Genomic DNA, 12,669 nt, shown 5'->3' with positions numbered 1-12,669 from the left:
ATGTTGTAGCTTAGATTTTAATCTGATAGTTCCCATACACTAACTCAGTATTCAAGGAAAATTCTCATGCATATTTCTGTTTTTTGACATCTTTACAAATCTAAATTCGAATTAAACCACTATATATCACTTGTAAATTTTGTTTGTTATGCCTTTACATTTGCTTTTTTTATTGCAAATCATTTGTATTTATCTATTCATTTTTAAAAGAATTTTTCTGTTTCATTACAAATATTATGGCCAATAGGTACAGTATAGCAAACTCAACAAAATCAATAAATAAAAATATCTGTGATCATCTGCTGAATCATCAAAAGTTAAGATCTATGGCTAGTACAATTCCGATGTGTTCTGCACATGGCAGTCATAGATTACCAAAATCCATTTCTAACCCTGAGCTCAAGATTAGGTTTGATGTTTAGAACAAAAAAATTTCCAAGAATCAGGTATTACTACCAAGTGCAGAGAATACTGAAAACCCCCAACACCACCCCATTCTCCTCTCTTCCCCCGAACAAAACACCAGCAAAAGAAGGTACATAAAATAGCCAATAATGAAGCATGAAGTTGAGCTATCACTTGCTAATAGATGGTGTCATGCATAAATGCAAGAAACCTGTCAAATGCAGGAAGTCAAGGGGACCCCTGCCCACTCATTACAAATGCTTGTAGCAGACTTTGCGCAGCATGAGTTTGATCAGGAGTTCCCGATATTATGATCACAGTCTCTGTATCTCCTGGCCTAGGTTCAATAATGGTAATATTGGCACCTGATATCTGCAAAATGTTCATTTTCAATCAAAGATGAAATATTAGGTGGCTGTTTGGTTGCACCCACTCATCAAGAAGGGAGAAGGGCTTTGATCTTCATCAAGCCCAACTCAAGAGCACAATTTCCTGCTTCCTTGCACAAGTGGGTGCATCCAAACACAAAGTCAACCATGAATAGCCTTCACTTATACAAACCTGGCGAATCTTACGCAAGCATTCTCCATCCTCTCCATAAATAGATGGAACAAATGATCGAGGGACGACGACTTCTACAGTTGTATTTGTGATAATAGCAGGATGGCTACATAAACAACATAATAAAAGAATCCAAGGAGACACCACGGTTAAAATTGATGTTTTCTCATTTAAAGATTATAGCATAAAACGAATTAGCTAAAATATTTTTTTATATAAACCAGAGACCTTCCAAATCCAGCCATCCTACTTTGAGGAGCACCACCTGGATAGTTAGGCAAACCACCTACACCACCAACTCCCTGCCAGGTCACCAAGAAGCAGTTTGTCAGATAGAGCTGTCGAACAAACTGTAATAGTTAGGGCTGGGCAACAGGCAAAGGCCAGGCCAGCCGGTGTCTGCCTGGCGCCTGCTGAATTTCAGGCTGGGCCACCCAACCCCTTGCCCACACCTTGTAACAATTAAAGATAAAGAATAGCATCAGAAATATCTCCAAGTGGGAAAAAAAACTCAAAGCCCAAAGGCTTTCTGATAAAAAATGATATCACACAGTCATATAACAGACAATCAAAAGAAGTATTTCCTTAAATAGTTAAGGTATCTCCGTCATTTACACCAACAGATTCTTCACCCAATTGTTTAGAACCTGAATTTGAGTAGAAGTTATTCATTTCCAAGAATAAATTTCCACAAACAATGTTCACTTTGGTGATCTCTAGATCATCTTCAGAATGTGTTCAATATAGATGATCTTAGTACGCCATTTAAGACTTGGATGATTCTAAAGATATCAAATGTTCAACTTAGCAGGCTGACAACACAAGCTGATAGTAAAACTTTTGTTTATTTTTTTCCTTCTAAGTCAATATACTATCTTTTAAGACATTTATATGCATGAAGAGACATGACTGAAGTGCCACCGAACATTCCATTACAAGTTACAACTAGTGCAAGCAACTATATAACACATGTTGCCTAATGACAGAAATGCCTACACAACATTTAGCAGTTTTCCAAAGTTTCAATCTAGCATGAATATGACAAGTGTTCTCCAAATATATGGATAACAATAAACTTAGATGTATACATACACATATACATATGTGAGTGTGCTGCAGAATCTGCAAATCAACAGAAGTTGAATATGAGAAGTCATGGTCTCTTGAATATCTCTATCAAAAACAAGCTGCAGATAGGAGTAGGGGTGCAAACGGGTCAGATCCGGGCAGATCCTGCCAGATCCGAATCTGAATCCGAAATGCAAACAGTAGATCTGAATCTGGATCCAGATCCGAAGAGGTTAGATTAAATCCGAATCTGAAATGCATGTGGTAGTACTAGATCTGGAAAAAATAGAATAAAACATGCTATTTACATGTAAAAACTGCATTCGAGTAGGATTTTGGTCTGGATCACCTCCAGATCCAAATTAAGAAGATGATCTGAATCCGACCCAATCCGAAAGTGATCCAATAGAATAGATCTGAATCCACATTTGGATTTTACTTAAAGGATCCATATCCAGAAAGAAATGAGAATATCATACAGGGAACAGTCTCTATATAGGCTTAGCATGCTGGCTCCAAGTAAATACCTTGTTACAACAGAATTTAACACAATTCTTTGTCAAAATTCAAATAAATTATAAATCATCATCAAAGGAAGAACACGATAGGATACCACATGGTAATGCACTTTAAGTAGTTCTGCTGGCACCAAAATCATTAAAAGAACAGAAGAATGCCAAATAACTTATAGGTACTGCATGTTCCTTCAGAATATATATATAACATATATATATATATATATTGACCCATAAGTGCAAAAGGTACAATGATAGTGGTCAACATCTATAAGGTAAAGATTTGGGATGGAACAAACTTTTTCAATGATCAATCCTTCAAAGTCACCAATACTATTCAAGATATCAAGAGAAACGCTCCTGCATGTGAAACAATCCATTAACATAACTATCACCAAAAACAGGGGAACTGGGGATGGCCAAGTGAACATTTCAAAGTGAAAATATGCCATCAACTCTATCTATCCACTTCACTGGATCATAGATCTGTTAGATAACCCTTGCTCACAATTAACTTGCACAAGAAAGGAGGAAAAGAACAACAGGGCAAATTTAATGTCATGTCACTAGTTTATAGAAATTCAATAAACAAGAAAGTAAGAAAGTACGTGTGACGGCCAGGTAGGCATGGGCAGCACCCTTTCAGGACCATGTGGGGTTCCTGTTTTATGAATACCATGAGGGAAGGGAGGTCGCTCCTCATGCGGTGCAAGGACCTCAGCTTGATCAAATTTACGTGGCGCGGGGCCAAAGTTTGGATACATTCTTGGATGTGATGGCTCTCGCCTTCCCATGTATGAAACCATTGGTGGTATGTGCTCAGGGAAAGGATTATGTGGTGGATGGTGCACAGGAGGAACTTTAAACATATTGTGACGCAGCCTTGAAGTAATCTGCAGAAGAGCCTCTTGTACTGCCTCGAACTCCCCAGTTATCTGGCAGTCATGAAAAACATTTTGGTAAACAAGGATACTAACTATGATAAGGAAAAAGATTACAGCACTTGGTTCACCAGGACAAACACATTACAATAAGCAATAGAAAAAATACCTGAACTTCTTCTTCATGCTCCGAAGCACATTTTGATATCTGGTCCTTCCCCAAGATGCGAATTTGTGCCCCGGAGAGCTTTCTCATCTCTGATATTATGTTTCCACCCTTGCCAAGTAGGCATCCAATCTGATTGGAAGGAACAAGAAGCCGAGCAAGCATGATTTTTTCACTAGAATCAGGGATTGATTTCACAATCCTACTTTGGACACGAAGCAGTGCATCCTGGGCAGCCGCAATCCTATCGAGTGGATGCTGCAAACAGAAGCACCAATTCAGTTACTTCCCTGGATGATCTGCCCATAGTGCATAACTATATCCCATGTAAAATGAAATAGCACCCCCTCCTGGAAGAACCTTTCAAATGGATCATATAAAATACTTACAACAGGAGCAGATATGGCTATGACCCGATCATCAGTGTCTTGTACAGAATCAAGAATTTTGATATCAGCACCTGTTTCATTATGAATAGTTTTAACTATGCTCCCTCCCTTTCCAATCACACCTCCAACCTTCTCATTAGTACATAACAGACGAAACACAAGAATATCTGGGGAATTGTTAATTCGATTTGATCTAGCAGGATCATGAAACATAGAAATGGATGGAGCAGCACTTGGGAAGAATTCACTGCCATCATGCAGACCAAAAGTAGGCCGAAATCCTTGAAGAGAGGAACGGTAATTTATTGGAGGTGAAACTTCCGAATGAGGAACAGGACCAAGTGAATGTGTTGACAGGCCAGAAGATTTGCTCACAGGAAATGCATCCCTCTCTCGAAGTGGATTTGCCAGCATATGTTGAGAAACAGATTGAAGAGCCTTTCTCACCGAATCCACAGGCCCAGTTATCTAAAAGTGAATGAAGCATACGGAAGGAATGTATACATCAGCAATTTAAAAAACCAAAAAAAAATATATATCACAAAAGTCTTACAAAATGAACCAAAATGAGGAACATGGATACAGTTTACTGTATACATAAAAGCTTTAGTTTAAAGCCAAACAGCCAAACAACTGAATAGTAAATGGATCTTCTTTCCAGGGAGCATCTAGTAAGTTTACAAATCAAAGTAAGCGAAATATCAAGTCAGGGTTATGCAGATTTTAACACATTTAGTAGAAAATTTATAAAGATCAGCTCCTGATAATTGCGAACGTTGCCAGAAAGGGTAATAGAAATAGGGAAAGAGAATTTTTCAGGTTCATGTGAAATGGGAAATGCATTCATTCATACATACACACATACATACATGCATATATACATATATACATATATATAGTGCAAATATTGGTAATATGCATGAAGATTATAAGTTTACACAAACTTCACTTCTTTACTATTACTATGATAAATAATAATTAATTAATACATTTATTTATTTCATAAAATATATTAATACATTGATTACAAGCTTACAACAATAAAACAATCACAGAAGTTGTTTATATTTTATATAAACCAGTACGTAGTAAGTTTAATTTTAATAAGATAATGAATATCATAAAGAAAGTGTTTAAAAGCAGCATATGGTTTTATGGCTTAGATAGAATAGATTTAGAAAACAAGGAAAAAATAATATAATCACATTAAATTTTGAGATTTCTCTATTTCACACCAATACATTACATTTCTCTTAGTACTAAGATACATAAAAAAATATAAGTTTTATAAAAAATTAGTAATAAAACTTTTAAGGGTTTTTGCAAATTGGTCCCTACCTTAAAGCCAATTTGCAAAATAATCCCTGACTTGTGCCATTTTGCAAATCAGTCTCTGCCTTTTGGTTAACCGTTGCAAATCAGTCATCGAGGTTAACAGCTGTTAGCAACGGTACCTGTTAAAGGTCAGACAAACTGACGGTTCTGCCCTTACAGGAGAACCAAAATTTGCAAAATGTGAATAAGGTAGGGACTAATTTGCAAAAAGTTAATACACTAACAACTATTTGATGAAGGGCATTTTGGTGAACAGCAGTGTTATCAAAAAATGCGCCTTGAGGTGCAAAAGGCGCACCTCACCTTGAGGCGCGGCCCTCTGTGCCTCAAGGCGCAAAAAAAAATTTACAACAAGATTTCTTAGACATGATCAATAAGATTTTTGTATGTTAATCTCATATGTTTTCCAGTTATTTCAGTTACGTAATCAGTTTCTTAGTATATTACTATATTTTAACTTTTGTTGATTAATCTCGTATGTTTTTCAGTTATTTCAGTTATGTAATTAGTTTCTTAATATATTTTAACTTTTGTTGGTTAATCTCATATATTTTCCAGTTATTTCAGTTATGTAATCAGTTTCTTAGTATATTTTAACTTTTGTTGGTTAATCTCATATATTTTCCAGTTATGTAATCCATTTTTAGTTACTTTTATATGTTAATCTCATATTTTTTAGAATAATCTCATATATTTTAACTTTTGTAGGTTAATCTCATATAGTTTCCAGTTATTTCAGTTATGTAATCAGTTTCTTAGTATATTTTAACTTTTGTTGGTTAATCTCATATATTTTCCAGTTATGTAATCAGTTTTTTAGTTACTTTTATATGTTAATCTCATATTTTTTAGAATAATCTCATATATTTTAACTTTTGTTGGTTAATCTCATATATTTTCCAGTTATGTAATCGGTTTCTTAGTATAGTTTATATTTTGTTGGTTAATCTCATATATTTCCCAGTTATGTAATCATTTTTTTAGTTACTTTTATATGTTAATCTCATATTTTTTAGAATAATCTCATATATTTTAATTTTTGTAGGTTAATCTCATATTTTCCAGTTTATGTAATCAGTTTCTTAGTATATTTTAACTTTTTTTGGTTAATCTCATATATTTTCCAGTTATGTAATCAGTTTTTAGTTACTTTTATATGTTAATCTCATATTTTTTAGTACTTATTTGAGATTTTCTATTTCTTATTGGTTGTTATTTCATCAATAAAGCATTTCTTTATTTATTTTTATTTTTAGATATTTTTTTATAATTTTTTTAAAGTTTTAAAAAAAAATTGAGGCTTACGCTTTACGCCTTGAGGCTTACGCCTCGCCTCAGTTTTTGGTGGAGCGCCTCGCTACGCCTCAACGCTTTTCACAACACTGGTGAACAGTTAATCATGGTCCGTGTTTGACCATGGTCAAACTAACAGCTGTTGACAGAAGGACCAGTTTGTAATGACGGTGAGAAAGGCAAGGGCTGATTTGCAAAATGGCATAACGTAGGGACTATTTTGCAATTTGACTATAAGGCAGGGATCAATTTGCAAAAAAAAACACTTTTTAAATAACACGTGTATCTCAACATTTTGTTGACAAAGAAAATTCTTATTTAAGGGAAATGCGCAAGAAGAATATGTGAAACATGTTTTCCAAGTAAGGGAAATGAGTTTCCTATACGAAGAAAGTAGGTTCCACACGTGATGTGAAATGAGTTTCTCACTCGACAGTAAAGGTGTTTCCCATGCATTTTCACAAGTTCCGGAAATGCTCGGTTTCTGGTTTCAAAATTGGTTTCCCACATGTACGTAGAGTTTCCGGTAACTATGGCATTCTAATCATAAAAGAAACAAACAATGCATAAACTCTCTGATGTATCAAAATAAATTTCATAAACCAAATCAGTTTGAGGTCATATCACCCATAATAAGCTACTAAAAATAAAATGTGAAGGCAGAGGGGAAAAGGTTAGCAACTCAAAAACTCGTACCTGCAACAGTTCTTCAGATGGCAAAGCACAAGAAGGTATCTTGTCTCTAGGAAGGATTCGTATCTGTGCCCCACTCTCAGCTGACATCTGCTTGATTACACTTCCACCTTTCCCAAGAATGCAACCAACTTGGATTGAAGGCACAAGCAGCCTTACAATAAAGGAACCGGTGGACTTCTTAATTGCTTCATCCTCAATGTCATTCTCAGATTCCCCTTCAACCAATCTCTCAAAAACAAGTAATAATGCCTTTTGTGCTGATGAAATACTTTTTTCACATTGTAGGTCTTTTGAAGGTTCTGTTTCCTTATCCTCCTTATTATCATCCTGTTCTTTTATGTCCTTGCCATCATCAGCAGCAGCATTTTCATCACCGCCCTCTCTGCTCTGTTCCTTGTCAACCTCTTTGTCCTTATCAGGTCCTATTATCACAACAACTCTCTCATCACAACCAGGAATAGAATCCTCTACCCGAATCTTTGCACCAGTTTGTTGGCGTATTTGTGTGACAATGCTCCCACCTTTACCAATCACACCTCCAGTCTTTGAAGCACGGCAAAGGATTCGAAAGACAGTAGAATCAAGTATTTTTCTCTGATGTTGCAAAGGAAATGAAGGGAAAGTATTCCCCTTCTCCCTTCCATTTGGCTGCATATGGTTCCACTCATAATGCCTTTTAGAAGGTGTCAATGCAAAAGACATGTCTTTCAGAGTATGCCAGCAGATACCAGATGGATAGCTGATATGCCAGAATGGATAGGAAAACTGTAATGAAACACAGAGAAAATGACCCACCACCAGCACCAAAAAAAGTGAAATATACACCAGAAAGAATAGCTGCAAAAGATACAGTGCATTACATGAAGAAACTAGTGATGTATAACATGAGATCCTTGGAATTAATTATAATTATTTCTGATAAACGGAAGAAGCATGCAGAACTAGTTCATGGAGTATAATAATTTATATGTGCACATATGTATAAATGCATAAGTATAATGCATCCATAAATGTGTGTCTATGTGTTCTAGAGTGGTTAACGCAGACCAGTTTGCAATGTCTTAATGTTTTTGCTGTGCCTATGGTTCATGAAGTCCCAAAGACGTTGTATACATACATATGTATGTACATTCGCACAAGAGAGAGAGTATTTGGAAGGATAAAATGGAAAAGACACATAACTTTTGATCTGTGAGAAGCAGGAGATATTTGAATGCCAGTTGAGATCCACAAATCACTCTTCCAATTGGTTGTATCTAGCTTGTGACTAGTTGCACAAAAGATTTCCAGGTTTCCTAGAACATATGTTTCCCAGTTTAATTAGTAAGTGTTGAACCCACAGGAATGAATAAATAAACAAATACATGTATATAGAGCCACTAGAATATGAGAACAACCGTGTGAACCAAGAATCACAGGTTTTTTCGTTTGTCTCTTAAATCTACCAATACGGAAGTGATCTGCATGCTTGGTTTTATCAGGACCAGCTCTTGAATCATCTGATTATGATGCATAAGCAGGACTTTTAAGGCTTGAAAAATAATGGCTCAGAATTTTCATAAATATTTGGGCATCCAAAAATCGTATTTTTTTGTCAAAAATACACGATCCAACAGTCGCTTCCTAGCAAATTCACCATACCGAACACATCTGCATGATCGGATTTGCAAAAGAACCGTTGGAAATACCCAGTTCACATGGTAGTTCTCATATACTAGTAGCCCTGCATATATATGTATATCGATAGAAATATATACATGTCTCCAAATATAACGTACTTTTTTTTATTTGATAGTATCATGATTTATGACTATAATCGCTGGTTTTGATGTCCCTCGTATCCTGATAGGGGTTTCTACATAGGATTTAAAATAAGTGTTTTCATAAGAAAATATTAGGAACATTTTCAAAAGTAAGAATAAAATGTCAGAAAGATCTAAAATTTAAGAAATTAAAAAATTAATTTCACAAAAATATCATGATAACGTCATGATAATACGAAATAGTTTTCAGTATAGTGATTTCCATATGTACTAGTGTTTTCAACATAGCAATATTTTTTTAAAGCATCACAATATTTTTGTTATAATTACATTTTGAAATATGCTGATATTTTCCAGCTTTATCTGGATTTCATGGAAAACGCCTTTAGAATATTTTCATAATAATACTGCTGATGTAGGTGACTATAATTGCTATACATGAACTGCTAATAGTAACAATCAGAAGGAGAGCACACTGCCACTAAGATATCATATATACATGGGCCCAAGCAAGAGCAGACTTCTAGTAAGATGAGTGAGACAAACAAATCCAAATCATGCAAGTAGTCAAACAGCAAGCATGTTCCAATACGGTTAAGTTCTTTATAGTTCATTAAGTTGACAATATATGATCCATAGGTTTGGACTTTAAGTTCTCATATTAACCAAATATCCACTAGTATGATTCAATTCATCTACAAATCTCTAATATTCCAAATAGTGTCTAATTTTTTAATCTCATTTATCATAGCTGGTATCTGGAACAGAAGAAACAAGCAGGTATTTGGTCTAAGATAGAGTGTAGTACACAAATATGTCAGTGGATTACCCCTTGCTCCATGCTTGAGATCAAAGAAAGCTTAACTAATTAGAATATCAAATTCTACCATGACGATCCACATAGCTGTACCATCCAGGTCCCAATTCAATGTTTACCAACTAGAACCAACTGACTACAATTTAAAACCAATGTGGCAATGTCCACCCAAAACCCAACCTCCATCAGCAAAAAAAATTACATTTTGTTTTCATACACTTAGTGTTCTCATTTTGGCACAGTTATTCTTTCATTATGAAGCAAAGCTTTCACTCCTTGATTCTCCAAATCACATGGTGAAGATTTATCACACTTCTGAACAAGCAAGACTTAAAATATTGGGAAAAAAAAAGAACGAAGAGGTCCAGGACATCATTGCAATTTAATGTTTAAACTACTAAACATTCTGTTGATTTGCATATAGACAATCAACTGATGCTCTGGTAATAGTTGTTAATTAACTGAATGCCTATTTGCTCCAGGGTAATACTTAGTTATTGTAAAATCAGAAGTGGCATGAGCCATGAGGTACAGATATACACAAATTAACCATACAATAAGTACCCAATCATAGACCAATAAAGAAAATGCACCAAGACATGTTCTACACAACTAGACAGCAAGGATGGAGTGAGATATGTGGACTGGTTAGAGTCACAGTAACCTAGACAAAGCGGTTCAATCAGGAGCTTAGTCATCAAAGGCAACCTAGGAGCAGCCCCACCCCCAGGGCGACTAGGTTTGGGAGGTGGGGCCCTATATTACTGCCTAGGATTTTTTTAGAGCCTAGGCCTTTTCTTTTTTTTAAGATTTTTTTTTAAGACAAAGAAGAAGAAGAAGAAAACATATTTTTCCTTCTTCCTGGAGGAGGAGAAGAAGAAGGAGAAGGCATGTTATTTGTCTATTGCTTGTATTATGTCTATTGTTGAGAAGAAGACATATTATTTGTCTATTGCTTGCATTATGTCTATTGTTGAGAAGAAGAAAAAGAAGACATTATTTGTCTATTGCTTGTATTATGTCTATTGCTTGTATTATATCTATTGTTGTTGTTAATTTTTTTGTATACATGATTTTATTTTTTGTGTATTGTCCATTCACATTGTTAGATGTATGGTTTGTCTATTCAATTGCTAGTTTATTTTTAATTTGTTTGAGCAGGTTAAGGTTATGTACATTGTTTTACAGTGTTCAACGACATATTATTTGTCTATTGTTAATTGATTTTATGTTGTATACATGTTTCTTATTATGTTTTTTTGTGTTGTTTTATTTGGGGTAGCCGCCTAAGCCTTTTTAGGGGCCTCACCACCTAGGCTCCACCTAGAGCCTATGACAAGTAAGATCAGGAGGTAGGAGAAAATCACAGCTGCCTCTTGAAAGCGAATCCCAACAATAATTTGTTCAGCCATTAAAAAAAGAACTAGTAAGGACGTCCATCCTAACAATATCATGCGCAAAAATTATATAGTCAATCAGCAAGTACTGATCGAATGAATGTATTTATATCTACTGGACAACCTGGCCAGAACGAGGGATATCAATGCGGCCCTATGTTTGGGCACTAAACAAGGCTACGCCGTCGCTCCAGACCCCACGAAACACAGGGAACTAAAGCCACCACCATGATGACATACAGGCTATATGACTTCAACAATGACAACGTGTAACCTGCAGTAACATTTTGCATCAAGATATGATGAAAAGCTCACATATGTACCAAATGATACGAAACTGCATGCATATACCCAGGAAATTCTAGTAAAAAGCTAAAATCTGGTTATACGAAAGAACGACCACAAAAGAAACAACTGAAAACGGGAAAGAGAGCAAACTGAGAGCTCATAGAATAGCTAAAGGGGTCAGAGAAGCACTCAACTATTTACCAATAAAATCCTTACTTTCAACAAAAGAACAAAGAAAATAAAGAAAAACCAACCGCAAATCCATTCTCACGAAGTCGTAAACTCTTCAGAGTTTCTGCCTGCGTCGATTAATCGACGCAAAACCCCCTGAAAACCCCTAAATTTTTAGAGCTACCGGGTGGTTCAAAAGAATAGCGCGAGGCGCATGAGCGAGCCCACACGAGACCGTTCACGAGATCCACCGGAGAATTTAAAAAAAGGGAAGGATTTTCAAGAAGAGGGGAGAAGACAAAGGGAACGAATCGGAAGCAGAATAGATGGGAAGAGGAAGAAGCCTTACCTTTGGTTCCGAAAACCCTAGCGACAAAAGAAAGGGTTTAGCGGGAAGGAGATACCAACGCACCGCCTCTAGAGGAGCCGCTTAGGGGAGGGTTGGATTTACTTAGAGACAAGGGTTCTTCTTTGAGATTTTTGTGTAGTTATAGAGGACTTGTGTGCGTGGAGTCGGAAGTCTCGAAGATAGTAACCGGTCACAAAGAAACGCTGATACGAAGACTCGTGACTCGTGTTCGACTCGAAGCTAAAATAGAAATAGGAGCGAGGATGCAAATTTTCTTATTTTTTAATCAATAAAAACTATATTTTGATATTTTTAATGTTAATAAAACTACATTTTTATTGGAATAAAACCTTAAAATAATAAAAAATTGAACTAATATAAAATATTGTGTGCACATATCAGTGTCCGTGTCTATGTGTATGGTGTCCATGTGACATACCACTAGTAAGGTGGGGCAAATGGTCCTGGTTTCGTCGGATCTCTGTTATGAATGCGATCCTTATTTTTCATATACGAATTCTTAAAGTAAGATTCAAAAGACTATTCGGATAGGATTCGGCTTCACATTTGGATCG

General features: G+C 35.7%; 1 protein-coding gene across 3 annotated transcripts; it reads right to left on the bottom strand.

The window, feature by feature from the left end:
* Positions 1-212: 212 nt before the first annotated feature.
* Positions 213-12,205, bottom strand: LOC149835385 (RNA-binding KH domain-containing protein RCF3-like). 3 transcript variants are annotated; one of them, XM_090008455.1, is made up of 8 exons: positions 12,095-12,205; positions 7,310-8,074; positions 3,986-4,453; positions 3,600-3,854; positions 3,158-3,484; positions 1,195-1,268; positions 967-1,072; positions 213-777 (listed from the first exon to the last, which is right to left on the bottom strand). In XM_090008455.1, the coding sequence occupies exons 2-8, from the start codon at positions 8,009-8,011 to the stop codon at positions 634-636; spliced, it is 2,076 nt and encodes a 691-aa protein (XP_089864581.1). In that variant the 5' UTR covers positions 8,012-8,074; positions 12,095-12,205; the 3' UTR covers positions 213-633. The 3 variants fall into 3 exon arrangements, with proteins under 3 accessions (XP_089864581.1, XP_089864582.1, XP_089864583.1); XM_090008456.1 differs by lacking the exon at positions 12,095-12,205 and adding an exon at positions 11,411-11,527; XM_090008457.1 differs by lacking the exons at positions 213-777; positions 967-1,072; positions 1,195-1,268 and having other exon boundaries at positions 3,027-3,484; positions 12,095-12,204.
* Positions 12,206-12,669: the final 464 nt, after the last annotated feature.

Source organism: Nuphar pumila, chromosome 6, assembly GCF_984573655.1.
Source record: "Nuphar pumila chromosome 6, dmNupPumi1.hap1.1, whole genome shotgun sequence".
Classification (NCBI taxonomy): Eukaryota; Viridiplantae; Streptophyta; class Magnoliopsida; order Nymphaeales; family Nymphaeaceae; genus Nuphar; species Nuphar pumila.
This window is presented reverse-complemented; position numbering and strand designations above follow the sequence as displayed.